This window comes from Numida meleagris, chromosome 6 (genome assembly GCF_002078875.1).
Source record: "Numida meleagris isolate 19003 breed g44 Domestic line chromosome 6, NumMel1.0, whole genome shotgun sequence".
NCBI classification, from domain to species: Eukaryota; Metazoa; Chordata; class Aves; order Galliformes; family Numididae; genus Numida; species Numida meleagris.
Genome location: NC_034414.1, coordinates 58,250,696 through 58,265,299, shown reverse-complemented (window position 1 = coordinate 58,265,299; position 14,604 = coordinate 58,250,696). Strand labels below are relative to the sequence as shown.

Below are 14,604 nucleotides of genomic sequence, written 5' to 3'. Positions count from 1 at the left end.
AAGAGAGAGTGTCTGTAAGGGCTGTTACTTATATCCGAATGTGTGAGGAGGATGTAGGCACGATTTGAATATAATTAATTTTGAGTAGCGTTAACACACGTTGATGAAGGTTCCTTTTTTTCATCGAGGTCACTTAGAAGGGAACATACAATCAACACTAGAGAATGATGTAAAATAAGTGTATGTCTATTTCCAGTGCTGTTAATGAGCACCATCCTACAATACATCCATTCTAACGGAGAAGTGAGCAAGCATTGAATGCTTTCAGGCACTAAATCTCCTCTCATTTGCTGTGTTGGCAGGAGAGTTCCACTGCGGGTTTGAGGACGGTAACATTTGCCTTTTCACTCAAGATGATACGGACAATTTTGACTGGACAAAGCAAAGCACTGCCACTAGAGACACAAAATACACCCCCAACACGGGGCCAAACGCGGACAGGACGGGCTCCAAGGAAGGTAAGCTCCAGGGTGCGCCCATTCCTCCAGCACTGGGAGCTCTGCATCTGCTCTGGGGTTGGGGATCTTCAGCCAGCTGTGTCCTTCCTAATCACACCAAGATGAGCTCACCTCAAGGACTTCAGAAAGAAGCTGCCAGAGCTGAGGCATGTGGCCAGTCCCTAAGCAGAGCCTGCTAATGGTGCCATTAACCATCTTGTGTTATTTCTATCGTGCCATTTCCAAGCGATCACTTTCACGTTACAGCCTGGTGGGGAAATATTCTAGCACATCTTGAACTATTCTTCTGTTTTGTGTCATTTAAATTCTAACTTGGACTCTCAGACTATCACAATGAGGGTTTTTTGCCCTGTTTTTACTTGGGGTGTTGCTAAAACATGTAATTTTCAATCTGCTCCTCCTGTTAACAGAAGTGTGCCGTCTTGACTGCAGTATTTATTTTCATTTGAAAAGTCAGACATATTGTGCTGAATTTATCAAGTACTGCAGTAACTTGTGCTGTTTTATTGTGTGCCCCATGCCCTCTATTACCAAGAGGGAAAAAATCGTACTGCATCATATTTGCTTGGTTGGATTAAGTAAATACTCCGTTGTTGGCACGCTCCTGAAGAAATGAATATTTTCTCCTCACGAGCTGTTGAACTGGGATTGACGTGGGTAGTTTAAAATGTTCATTGGAAGGTTTCCATCGAGGCTTTTTTTTTACCTTATTTTAAAAATTCTCCCCTCTCATTGTTTATAGGAACAAATTGCAACCTTGAGTCTGAAGTCTGAACCCCATCATAAAGATTTTTTCTCTTCTTGAGCATATACAATGTTATATCAATATGAAGTTGTTTCTGAGTACTGACCTGCGAGCCCTGATTTTACTCCTGGTAGACAACATCTTTGAAGCAGCTGTGGAAAACATGTGGGCTTAGTGCAGAACAAATATGACCCAGAAACCGTGATGTTCTCAGATGAGCATGAAAAATTAACCAAGATAGCCTGGTATCTTCCTGCGTGTGTATGTGTTGGGTTTTTGAGACCGCAATGTCACAATTTTCATTTGTCCTTTCCCCAGGTTTCTACATGTACATTGAGACATCGCGCCCCAGGCTGGAAGGGGAGAAGGCCCGACTCGTCAGTCCTGTTTTCAGCGTCGCTCCAAAAAACCCCTATGGAGCTACGAACACAGCCTACTGTTTTAGCTTCTACTATCACATGTATGGACAGCACATAGGTAGGAGAAAGCCAATGACCTTGTCTTTTCACTTTGGGAGAAATGTCCATTGTATGGAAGGGGAATGCAGGAGCACTTCTAAAACCAGCTGCAACCAAGGCTGGCGAGAGAGGCTCCTAAGAGCCTTCTTTTGGCCATAAAACTCTTGCCCACAATCAGTATGCTAGCAGGAATCTTCTAACAGTTGACAAGAGCATGTTGTGTACGCATGGGGTTTTGAGCAGGGACTCTTGGAAGTGTGAAGATTTGCAAGGGCTTTGCCTGGTTTTGAGCGTTTTGCCTGGTCACGGTGTTTTGAATCACTCCTTGCAAGTTTGGGGATGAAGCAATTAGCAGCACAGCCCGTGTGCTATGCAGCAGCACACGGTTCCTAAAGGAAAGCCTTGAACAATTCGCTCAAAAGCTGTGGGAGCAGATCATTCCAAGGTGAATCTTTAGGTCTATTTTTAGTCGTAGCTCTTTCAAGATACACATTTAATTACTTTGCATAGTGTAAAAAAAAAAGTGTGGGAAAATATAAAAGTATAAGCCCAAGCCAATTTTTCTAAATCCTGTAAATCCCTGTGGGTTCTTGGTGCTTACTGGTGCGCTGGGAGGCTTTCCAGTGCCACGCTGCCCTGACTCGGTGTATTTTTGTAGATATTTTCAAGGGCAAGCACATCCTCATAGTGCATTCTGGTGGTCGCTTTGGGAAGCTTTCAGCTGCCTGCAGGCTGAGCTGGGGTTATAAATAGAGCAGACAGCTCGCTCCGTTCTGTTAGCTGTCTGCACTGCTGAGCACTCGAACGCAGCCCCCGGTGTCAGTTCTGCTCACTCCGTGTTGCAGGAGGAACTTGCCTGTGTGTTGGAAGGAAGCACTGGAGCCTTGCCATGCTGAATGAAACCAAGTACAGAGCGCTCCGTGAGCCTACTTCTGCTCTAGGACAGCAAGGAGCAGAGTTATGACCATTAAGGGTCAAAGAGTTCTGCTGGAATACCTTAAAGTTGGGATAAATATAAGAAAAGCAGCCATTGAGGTTGACACCTGCCCACAGAACAGTGACCTCTAATTTTCACAGTTTCAATCTTTCTCCTGGGCTGCCCTTCCGTCCTTCTCTCTTTTTGCTGAAATTGCCCTTTTTTGTGTCATTTCTTGAGCTGACACATAGAGTGCTGCCTGGCAGAGGAGCTGACCCACAGGTGAAGATGGTGACAGTGACAGCGATCGGGTGTACGATCGTGCAGGTTTTTTTTTTATGGTGATGTGGACACTTGGATGTCAAAAAACGAAATCCCTCAGTGTCACTTCTCTAACGTCGTTAAAAAATATAGATGATATCATTTTAGTGACCGTTGGAAGTGATCTGGTTTTGAACAACTTTATACAAAATTGCTCTGTCTCCAAAGGCAGAAAGATAATAAATTAATAGCGTCAGCCACGTGTTTGAATGCAGGCACCTACATCTTTACTGAATTCAACACTGTCATAGTCTGACAAAATGTCACGAAGCACATGGGACTGCAAAACGCATCCAAGAAATCAATGATGAAATCAGCAAATATGAAAACTGGAGCATCCTGCAGGGGAATGGGGCTTAAACAAATCCCTGTTCCTCCCTTATACCTATGGACTATTCAGAGAAGGTACAAGGCCATTAACCCTTGATTTTTTTGTCCGTATTGTCATAGCATTGTTCAGCAGACTTCAGTGCTGCAAGTCTGCATTTCTGCTGGGCTTCTGTTTTCCCTAATTATCTGTAAGAGGTTCCAAAGAGTATTAGGGTTATTACTCCCTTGTCTCATGGGAAAAGTTTTGTTTCCAAAACAGTTTCTGTGCTCATCAAAATGTAGGAGTGATGCTCTGTCACTGGTACTGGGATGGAGGCATAGGGGAAAAGAGGCTTCATCCTCTGTTCTTAAATGAATGACCCCCGTGACAACAACTTGAAAACGTGGCTGTTGCACTGTGGTGAAAAAAGCAGCCTCCTAGTTTATCCTGCTCAACATCCACGCCTGCTGCTCAGGTCTTCGTGTCCCTGGAGAAGAGCCTGAAAATGTCAGTAGCGATAAGGAGTGGTGCTTGGGAGCCTTTGCAGGGAGCAGAGCGCAGATCAGAGATTAGCACTGATGCTGTGGCACAGCTCTGGCGAGATAAGCAGGAGTCTACATCCCGTGCCAGGTGGATGAAGTGTTCTCTGCCTGAAATAGATGGCTCTTGCTCATGAGTCGGAGCGTAATTCCTGGCGGGTCTCACGGCCGGTGGCAGCCAAGGAAGGTGCCCACGCCATGCTCCACGTGCTTCAAAGGGAGCAGGTACATCACCTTAAGCAGAAAGGAAATAGGAGATCCCATTACTTGATTTGCAGCAAACCGTGAGCCATTGTTGGGGAGCAAGAGAACAAGGAGTCGCTGTCCTTATTATACCTGTGTATTGAGAGAGAATGAGGTCGTAGCTCCATGATAGCTGTCGCTGTTTTTTTAAGCCATCAGTGTTTCTGATTTTCCCATCTGCACCTCAACGTGGGGCGTTGCTAATTGACTTTCTGAGAGCAACCATTTTTCTTATCCTTTGAGCCACTGGGAGCTCCCCATGCCCGTGTTGCCAAGTGCTGCACCCTGCAGCTCCCGGCCCTCTCGGTGGGATGCCATCAGGAAATGAACTTCCTTCATTCACACCTGCTGCTCCTGGCCACAGTTTGGGTCTCCAGCTCCCATTTGTCTGGAGTTCAGAACAAGTGTGTATCTACAGGCAAATTCTTGCTGGGCACACCTCAGTGAGAACTACGTAGCCAACTCATCCTCCACCCAGCACCAATGCTGCAAAGGCAGAGCACTTTTCCAAAGCCTTCCTGGCAGGATATGTTGCATTTCAAGGCTAGGCATTTGTTGCAGATGTCACATTTTGGGCAGGTTTGTGGCCGTGATGAACAGGGGCAGGCACACAAACCAGCCAAAGTAAGGGGCAACAGGTGAGTGCATATGGAGAAGGCTCTGGGGAGAGCTGAGAGCAGCCTTTCCATACCTAAAAGGGCTGTAACAAGGAAGGGGACAGACTCTTTAGCAGGGGCTGTTGTGACGGGATAAGGGGAAGTGGTTTTCAACTAAAAGAGGGGAGAGTTAGATTGGAGATAAGGAGGAAGTTTTTTACAGTAAGGGCAGTGAGGCACTGCACAGGCTGCCCAGAGAGGTGGTGGTGCCCCATCCTGCAGACACTGAGGTCAAGGGATGGGCTCTGAGCACCTGGTGGAGCTGGGGGTGTCCCTGTGCATTGCAGGGAGTGGGACCAGATGGCCTTGAAGGGTCCCTTCCAACTCAAACCATTCTGTGCTCCTATGATCTGGTACACGAATGGTTATTTTGTGTTTTAAGTAAGACTGCCATCACCTGCTATTGATTTCAAGAAATTCCCTGGCACTGAGAGGTTGAGAGTGATACCTAAAATCTCTGTAACCTCAGCAGTGATGGATTTACATGCTTTTCCTAGCTAAATTATTTAGTGATTCCACACAGCCCTGCAGCATGGCAGCCTGCACAAATGGGTGAAATAATTACCAGCTCTCCTTCCCTTCTTTGATATTGGCATTGCTTTTTGTCTTTATGAAAAGTAACTTTCTGTGTAATGCTGTAACTTCAAGTGGTGCTAAGGTTCTGCCTCTTCTCCTGCCTTGGACTCAGCGCAGTTATTAAAAAATCATAGAATGGTTTGAGTTGGAAGGGACCCTAAAATGCCATCTGGTCCCGCTCCCCCTCGATGAACAGGGACACCCACAGTTCCATCAGGTGCTCAGGTTGTTTGGGAAGGAGAGAACAGGAGAACCAAGCATTTCTCTTCTGTACACATCAGGGTGAGGTCTTTTTGGTGTACCCATCTCATGCCTGCAGGCAGAGATAGACTGTCACTGCTGCAATCCCTTGCTCCTTTGTGCAGCTTGTTCACCTCCCATGCATTTGAAAATAAATGCTGCAAGGAGGGACCAGTGCTGCCCAGCTGCTCCAGCGGCATCACCTCCCTGCTCCTTCCCAGGGGACAGGCACCCTGCTGAAGCAGCCGTGATGAGAATACTCACCGCTCCGTTCCCTGTTCAGCTCGTGTTTTTCAAGGCGCTGAGTTTTGCTGTTGCTTGAAATAAGAACTTTTTATTAGCAGGAGCTGAGTCACTCTGCAGCTGCCTCAGATCGGAGAGGTCTCCTTGCAAATGTGATTTGTGTCAGCTTCCCAGATGCCACTCCTATCTCCCTAAGAAGCGTGGTTTTCTGTCAGCCTGACTGTCTGAACATTGTCAAATGAAGGCAGATGCAGTGATTCCCATAGTGCAGAAACACTGCCCCACACATCTGCAGTCAGAACAATGAGCAAGAGGAACAAAATCTCCAAACAGTGAATTGCTGAACTCTGCTCAGTGAAGACAGTTCTGCCTCTTGGTGCTCGTGGACAGCTTGGTTTTTGCTCACGGCCCATCACAGAGAGGGGAGCTCTGTGCAGAAGGGAGCTGAGTCCCAGGGTCTGATACCTGCTGCAGAGAACATCAGTGCTGGAGCCAGCAACCTCATGGCCAGCAGTGGGGAGACACCCAGAGTTGTGGTTTGAGGGTGTTTTTTTTTCGTGAGGTTTTACTGAGGTTCAAATGAGCATTGTCTTGTCCTTGCAAAATGCGTATCAGGATTAAAGGCATCGTACCCAGCTCAGATGCATTTGCAAGGATTTGTGGCACTCTATTAGTTAAAACATGTCCAGGGTAAACAAGAAGTTGGGCATTCTTTTTAAGTGAGAGCTAGGAAACTGCATTGCTTGTTTGCCTTTGGGTAAGGTGGCTGGAGATGCCCCATTTGCACTAATGCACAAAAAGCTCCTTCTTACTGTCCCCTCGGAAAGCCACATGTCCTTCCCAAGCTGCTGGGAGCAAGGGGCACTGCTCCTTGCCTCAGGGCCCAGCTTCTTGCCTCAGGGCCCAGCTTGCTGCTGAGCCACCATCCACTGAGAGTTCACTTTACCAAGGCATGCTTCTCCCATGTGTACGAGTTTTTCAATATGGGCTAAGAAACCCTCATAGCTGCCTCCAGTGTGTTGCAGAGATTTGTTCCAGATGTGCAGTGCAAGAGTGCATTGTCCCAGCACTGCCACTGGTCCAGCACCCAGCCCCAGCACAGCCTGACCAGCCCAGGCCCTCACCTCCCCAGCTCTGTTCTCAGCTCCCCAGCTCACCTTCTTGCCCTCTTTTCCAGGAAGCTTGAATGTTTACCTGCGGCTGAAAGGCCAGACCGCGATAGAGAACCCGTTGTGGTCTTCAAGTGGAAATAAGGGCCAGCACTGGAACCAAGCCCGTGTCAATATCAACCCCCCGACTTCATTCCAGGTAAGGGATGGTGCTGGGCTGAGCGTGCTTTGCAGTTCCCAAGCAGCAGGCACCAGGCACTGCAGATGGGGACATCGGGTGTGGGGCACGCGTTCGCTGACCCTTGCTTCTGACACAGGATTTCACAGCATCATTTCAGCCCTGAAAGCTGCTTTATGGACACGTAATTGCTTTCCTTGCTGCAAATAGGTGAGCACCACAGAGCTTAATCATGCACATGTCAGTGGCAGAACAGCAGCTATTTCCTCCGAGAGGAAATGCCTTTCAGTTCTCAGACAATGCTGTTAGCTGATATTATATATATATATATAATTTTAGACTACCAACTGGAATATGAAATTACTTTGTATGAAAAAGCGTTTAGGGTCCGTGGTGTAATGTCTTTGAAGGATGTCTCAGGGAACACTTGGGTTTTCCATGAAAAAATAAGGGATCCGTGTTTGCAGCAGTGCTGCCTGCTCAGAGCTATGGCAATCTGCTCACTTCATTCACCACACATTGTGTCGGGCTTCGCACATTTCAGTTTGGGTTTGACAGTGAGATGCTGATAAACTCATAGGGGCAACTCTTGTTCATGCCATGAGCTGTTTGCAACTGGAACAGACCCAAAACGTCAGCTGCTGGTTCCTTTCCCGTTTCTGGGATACCTGGGGCCCCCTAAAGAGACCGTGGCTTTGAGAACAGTCATTGAGCATGATCCAAAACGGCCATCCTGAACACGTGGGTTGGGTTCACTTCATGGGTAGATGCCAATCCCAACCTTTTGTCTTATCCCCGTGCATGAGAGGCAGTGACGGAACAGAAATGCTTTGGCATAGGCCAAAGAAGCATCACATGGGAGGAAGTGAGAGGAGAATTAGTGGAGAGGGACGTGCAAAGGGCAGCATGATGTGATGCTTGAGATGAACGGAGAGGGATGGAACTGGGTGAAAAGACTGCTGGGAAGAAGAACAAGAGTGCTGAAAAGCACAATGGGGAAGCTGGTCAGGGTTTGAGAGACCCCTCAAAGATGATCTCGTTCCAACCCCCCCCCGCCAACCACTAAATCAAGCACCAGATCAGGTGGCCCAGCGCCCCATCCAACCTGGTCCTTGGGTGATGCTCATGCCCTCTGTGGTTTGCAAGGGCATCTTCCACTGCCCTCGGTGTTTCCTCATTGTTTATAATGAAGGCTATTCATCTCACCTGAGCATCTCTGAACTATAGTGATGAGCAAAGAAATGATGGAAGCTGCTAGAAGAGGCTTGGACTTGTGTGCTGCTGAAATCAGTGGATACAGAGAGAGTGCCCCAGCCACCTCCCTAATGCAGCGAGCTCATTATGAGGTGTAATTTAAGCATTTTTCTCCAGATGGTATTAATGTTTTTTGTCAAATTGGCTCTACCTCCAAGAGTTAATTTCTCCATTAGTCCCACAGCACGCCCTCATAAAATTCATTGGATTCGATGCAAATATTGTCACAGATTAAAGGTTAGAAACTTTTCATCTGCGTTAACCAAAAGTATTTCAAAGAACTGTGTTGGGGGTAGCAAAAAAGGAGAAGGGAGATAGTTGTGCAAATGGTGCTGCTTGGGAAATGTGTTCCTCGTGTAATTCCTTCATCTCGTTAGAAGGGCTTTGAAGTTTGCTAGGGAATACATTTCTTGCTACACAGAATGAGTCCACTCCTCTGCAGAGCTAATTAGGCAGCAGCAACGCAGGACAGCATCGTGTTGCGTTGGGAGAGGAGAGCAGATAACTTGGTTTCTTCTGTACAACAGTCGTGCCCAGCTGATAACCAGCCTTACAGTAAATAACACTGCTCACCTTGCTACAAGGCAGTTGTGCCCGGGTTCTAGTACTAGGTTTTAGTACAGGTACTAGTTCCCTTCTCGGGTGTGCAGGTAGGGTTTGAGACAGGAATATCTGACAGAGTGTGACTGACAGTCCCCCGAGAGCACCGATATCCTTTTGGCAAAGGTTAAAGCCAGTGGAATGGTGAGCCTGGTGTTGGAAGCTGAAGGCAGAAGATAATTCAAAAGCTGCTTTTTCTTGCAGTCTGCAAAGGTCTGCCCTAAAACCGAACGTAGAGAATGGAGCATTTTCCTTGAGCTAAGCTCACATCCTGCATGCTCACCTGACGTGTGATCTCAGAGGCCGCATTCTGCCCCATAGCAAGTGTTCGCATGGTATTCCAAGCCCCTCAGGAAAGTTAACTGCTGTGTGTTTCCCATTTGCCGTCCTATGAACTGCTGTTGCTTTTATTTTTTGCAGCTTATATTTGAAGGGATCCGGGGCCCAGGCATCGAAGGAGACATTGCGATTGATGATGTATCAATTGTGGAAGGAGAGTGTATGAAATCCGACCAGCCGGCCAACAGTAAGTGGCTCTTCCACGTGCTGGGGAGAGCAAATTGCTTCTTGTGCTGTAAAATTGAGGCAGCTGCTGAAATGGGTGTTCTGCAAGAGAACGGAGTATTGCGTGGTTAAGTCAGAGAGGCTGCAAGAGAAGAGTTTTGCTTCCTGCCCGCGCAGCAGATGCTGGCAGCAGTGGGGTTCCACGGGGCTGTGAGCAGCACCCCTTACACCCAGCCGTGCTCGGTGATTCAGGAGGGGCAGACGGAGGAAGCAATGCGAAAAAAAATCGCTTTGGGGGTCGGAACAGTGTGAAATTAATAATGAAATCGTCGCAGTTGCCCGTGGACCTCTTTTCATCCCTCCGTCCCCGTGTTGGCGTTATGACACAGAGCTTTAATTCTGCCTTTTTCCCCCTTTTTGTAGATTTACGATCAGGTGCTGTTGGGACATTAGCGCATATACGACTTATCCCAGTTACCATCCTCATGTTTGTCTTAAGTCATCAGAGGTGACCTTATCCTGGCAGAGGCTACAAAAGATTCACCAGGCACTGGCATGAAGAAAGAGTCTTTGTAAAATGGACATTTAAAAACAAACTACCAAAGATTCCTCCACTGACTGACTCGAAAGTTAAATAAATACATAAATAAATAAAAAATAATAATAATTAAAAAGCACTGGGGACATAAAAGGCATCATGGGAGTGTAACTCACTACGAACCACGCTTGAGAACGAGATCTGGCCTAAGTGAGGAAGAGACCTTCAGGTGCTTTTGTGGTCAATAACGAATACAGCATCATCTGGTTGAACTCTCGGAACAGAGCGATAGAAACCCTTGTCAAAGCACAAAGTCATGGCTGGTTTTGTTTCAAATGAATAGTTTGCTTGTTACCATGGAAACCTAATGGCCTGCCAAAAAAAAAAAAAAAAAAAGAGGAGAGAGAGGAAATAATAAAATTAAAACAGAGAGAGAAACACCTCACTGTAAACAGGGTATGTGAAGAGCTGGCATTCATTTTCCCTTCGAGAAGGTTTTTAGTGTAGAGTTAAATACATGTAGGCCCTTTCGCCTTTGGCTGTCACCTCCCCTAGAGAGTAACCCCAAATCAGAGCTGTTTTAAGACATTTCTGTTTCATTTCTCATGGCTATGCTCGATAACTGTATGCTGTCTCCTTTTGCATGCATTACGATCCAGGATGTGCGACCTGGGCTTACATATGACACAGGCTTATCGGAGCTTGCTTGCGGCCACTCGAACACCCCTCTCCCCTCCCCAACTGAGTCATCTGTTCTAATGAAGTGAAGAAACCAAACCACCATCTTTTATAAATTGCCATGGAAACCAAGTGCCTTCAATGAAACAAGCCTGATTTAAAAGTATATGTAGAATAATAATAATTTCAACACAGAAGCTTGCACTGCTAAAATGTGGTTTGTGCAAACTATTTTCTAAACAAACTACGGAGCCCGGGTGTGCAGACTGCAGGCGAGGAAGCGAAGTTGCTCCTGGAGGTGGATGGACCTGAGCTGCTGCGTAAGCCCTCTCGGACGAGCTATCTGTTGTTTAACCTTCCAGACAGCCATGGCCTTTCAGCTTATTACCCATTAGAAAATAGCTTCCGTTGGTCCTGGAAATGGGAGCAGCGCTTTTTCTTTGTTCCTTTCAGGTGATCAGGTGGGTCAACCAGAGGAAGAGGTGGCGGAGACGCACTTAGCGCAGGCGGCCCCGGGGGTAACACGGCGCCGTGCTCTGCGGGCACAGCCGGGCACGGGGCTGCTGGTGGAGCAGGGGAGTCAAAGTTCCACTTGTGCAAGAAAATACACGTGGGTTTGGAGCTGCCCCGACACGTACCGTTAGCCAGCCGGTTTTCCACCGCATTGTAAATTTCCCTGACCGTTGGTTATGACAATTTGAAGACCTTTTTCCTTAAATTATCTCAGCTTTTAACTTCATTTAAAAAAAAAAAAAAAAAGACTTTTGTCTAAAGAGGAGTATTATTATTATAATTATTATTATTATTATTACTTGTTCTCTCAACACCCTAGGATTAAAAAACCTGATATGCAAGGAATTGGAGTACCAACGTGAAAACAAACAAACAAACAGCATCGTATTTGCAAACACGAGTATAAAAAGCACAACGAGATGCAGTACAACAATGACAAGGCTTGATTTTTTTTTTTTTTTTTTTTTTAAATTCTGTAGAGAAATGTTTGTGCAAATTCAGTAATTCAACTGAAGAGATAATTTTACAGCTATGTTCAATAAAGCCTCTTTCCAGGTAAGGAATGCCACGTGGTGCGTGTGTTTGTTGGGCGCTGTGCACGGGCACCCCGAGGGGTGCTGCTGGGATGATGCACTGGTGCTGCTGTCTGCAGATGGATCCACAGCCCGTGCCGGTGGAGCTGGCCGAGGATGCTGTCGGTGCTGGTTTGGAGTTGCTTTGTGGTGCCCGATGCCCGGGCTGCAGCAAAAAGGCTGCTCGGAGGACAGCGGGAGCCCAGAGCTCGGATGGATGGACTGTGGGGTTTGGCACCGTGAGTGTTTGTAAATAAAAGGAAATTTTCCACTGGAAGCACTGGATTTTAATTGTGGACCGGAGAGGCGAGTCGGGTGCGGCGAGACCCTGACGCTGAGCTTTGCTTAGGAGGTTGGTGTGCCTCAGAATTCGGGGTCTGTGGAAATGGGACCTCCATGCGCATCCGCCTGAGAGCCCAAGGACCGCGGTACATGCGAGGGAACCCCCCCGGGGCACTGCTGGGTGCCACTCTGCTCGCAGCCATGGCTCTGGAGCCCTGCCCGGGGGAACAGCAGACTTTGCAGCATGCTCCCTGTTGCGTTTCCTATTACACCCTCACCGGTCATCAGAGCAGGTCTGGCGAAACGGGCAGTATGGCCATCGTGGCCAGCTGCCAGTCATTCTGATGTAACGTGGGAAGCATCCCGTTCCTTTGAAAATGCTGTCCCTCGAATTGATCGTTTCAAAACCGGACTCAAGGTCCAGAGATTTGGACACCCACTGGTCAGCTTGGGCCAGGACAAGTGACCCCAAAGCAGCTGCTGCGGCAGGTTGGGAAGCGCGCTGCAGTCGCTGAACTGGAGGTCGTGCATTTGTGGGGACCACAGGCTAAGGCTGAAAGCTGAAATCCCCATTCCCTCCTCACATTTTGAGTCTTCTTTCCTTGGTGGAGGACCGGGATGGATATTCAATGAAAGCTTTCAGTTGACGGCCAAAGACTGAAGTTGTCTTTCTCGGGGCAGGATGAGCTGAAGGGCAGGTAGTTGTGTGGAAGGGAACTTATGTGCCCTGCCTATTTCACTTCTGTTCTGCTTATGTGGGTGCAGAAGCAGCTGCTAAGAGAGGCATTTTTTCTCTTTCAGACATTGATTTAGTGTAGCGTTGTCTTCCTTTACATTCCTAATCTAGGGCACTGAAAAGGCAGTGAGATTTTATCTTGGGCTACGAGCAAGTAGATAACAGATTTGTATTTCCTAGTCTATATATATATATATATATTTTTTTTCAGTGTGAAAATGAATGATTTCTAAAAATTCTGAGTGACAACCAGACAGACAGCTGCTGTTCATTTCTTGGGTACCCCATCTAGTAACATTCCTGACTTGTTTTTAAATGGTTCCTCAGTACATAATTGTGCAAAAGTGGACTTAGAGCAGCGACAGGCCATCAAGGCCAGGCTGGATAGGGCTTTGAGCAGCCTGGTCTAGTAGGAGGTGTCCCTGTCCATAGCAGGGGGTTGGGACTAGATGATCTTAAAGGTCCCTTCCAAGCCAAACCATTCTGGGACTGTATGACTGTGACAGCAGCTGGCTGCTGGGATCAGCCCGGCCTTTTAGGGACCCAGCTCTGGGAGCCAGCTGGGTGTTCCCGTGGCAGAGGTAAATAGACCCCACAATGAAGTTTCCAGTGATTTTTATTCTTCTCAGGATGGTCTGGGAAAGCAAGGACGTTACAGGAGCATTCCCCTTTCTCAGCAAAGGAGTGCTGGTTCTTTTTATTCACAAAGCATGGAGTTTGAATGGGAAATCCCACGTTGAATTGCTAAGAACTCTGATCTCACTGTACTACCAGCCACTGCTTCCCCAGCCACATCCAGCCAGGCGTGGGTCCCGGGTGGGACATGAGGGGATAAAAGAGCAGAGACCTAAAGGGGGCAAACACATCACAAAACACATTACAAATGCACCATTAAGACTTGAAGGCAAGGAGCAGCTCCTGGAGAGCCTGTCAAAGTGCTGATGCCTCGTGTGATAAAAATAAAAGCATTCGCTCCTGGATATTGCAGAGGATAGGTTGTTTACACTGAGCTTGCATCGTATCAGCCAGTTTTTGGAAATGATTGTCTAAGTGTATGCTGCTGTCGGGCCCACATAAATCCTTGGAAATGTGAAATTTCTTGCTGAAATCAGAGGCTTTGAAAGAGTGCTGACCTCCAGGGTGCCAAGGCAGTTCCCTCCCTGACACCGAGCGCTTGAATCTCCACTGCATTCACCAGTGTAAATGGCACCATTTAGTGTGAGCAGCTCTTGGGGCAGTCAGAGGCCCCGAACTTTTGTACAGAGCTGAGGAGTGACAGCATCAGCTCTTTGTTCAAATTTGGTTCCTTTTTCACTGCCTGCAAGGTCAGTGACATCCCTTTGCAGTGAGCCGGGTAGTCAGAACGATGGGATTTTCTTCACCCCCGGTGGAAGAGGCCATGCTGCTTCATTTTTGGAGGGTTTACTCACTGGTATTGCTTTTTCATGTATCTGAGGATGATTGAAATGCTCTTCCTACCCAAAAAGAACTGCTGTCCATCAGAAGAATGGCTCTATATAGCAAGCACTACCCATCGCGTTCCTTTGTGCCAAGGAGCTCATCGCCCCACAGCTCACGTGGTCATGCAGTTGAGGGACATTTGGTCTTTGGAAGTCTGGGGACATTTTTTGCCTGAGCCCTGCCCCCAGCATCTCCCCATAGATCCCACAGGAACGCGTCCCAGAGCACAGGGGCTGGGACAGGGCTTGGAGTAGGGAAGGACGTGCAAGGCACACCTCATCGGTCTTAAATCCAATTGAAAGGTGGAAAGGGGATGATTCATTTGTGTTTTGCCTTCTGTGCTGCTCGTAAGGCCATTGCAAAGCCTCGCTGGTGGGAGATTGTACCTCTTGTTGCCGGCATGGAGGTGTTCATGGCCTCTTTGGTGTCACTTCTTCTGTGCCAGCAGCGTTATGTTTTTGGTGTTAAACTCCT

General features: G+C 47.5%; 1 protein-coding gene across 1 annotated transcript in view; it reads left to right on the top strand.

Moving 5' to 3' along the window:
• Positions 1-11,642, top strand: part of MDGA2 (MAM domain containing glycosylphosphatidylinositol anchor 2) — a 209,742-nt gene extending 198,100 nt beyond the window's left edge. Inside the window, exons 13-17 of the mRNA XM_021403380.1 lie at positions 303-458; positions 1,522-1,680; positions 6,883-7,013; positions 9,267-9,372; positions 9,774-11,642. Coding sequence (XP_021259055.1) covers positions 303-458; positions 1,522-1,680; positions 6,883-7,013; positions 9,267-9,372; positions 9,774-9,862 — 641 coding nt within the window. The 3' untranslated portion in view covers positions 9,863-11,642. The remainder of the gene's footprint in view (positions 1-302; positions 459-1,521; positions 1,681-6,882; positions 7,014-9,266; positions 9,373-9,773) is intronic.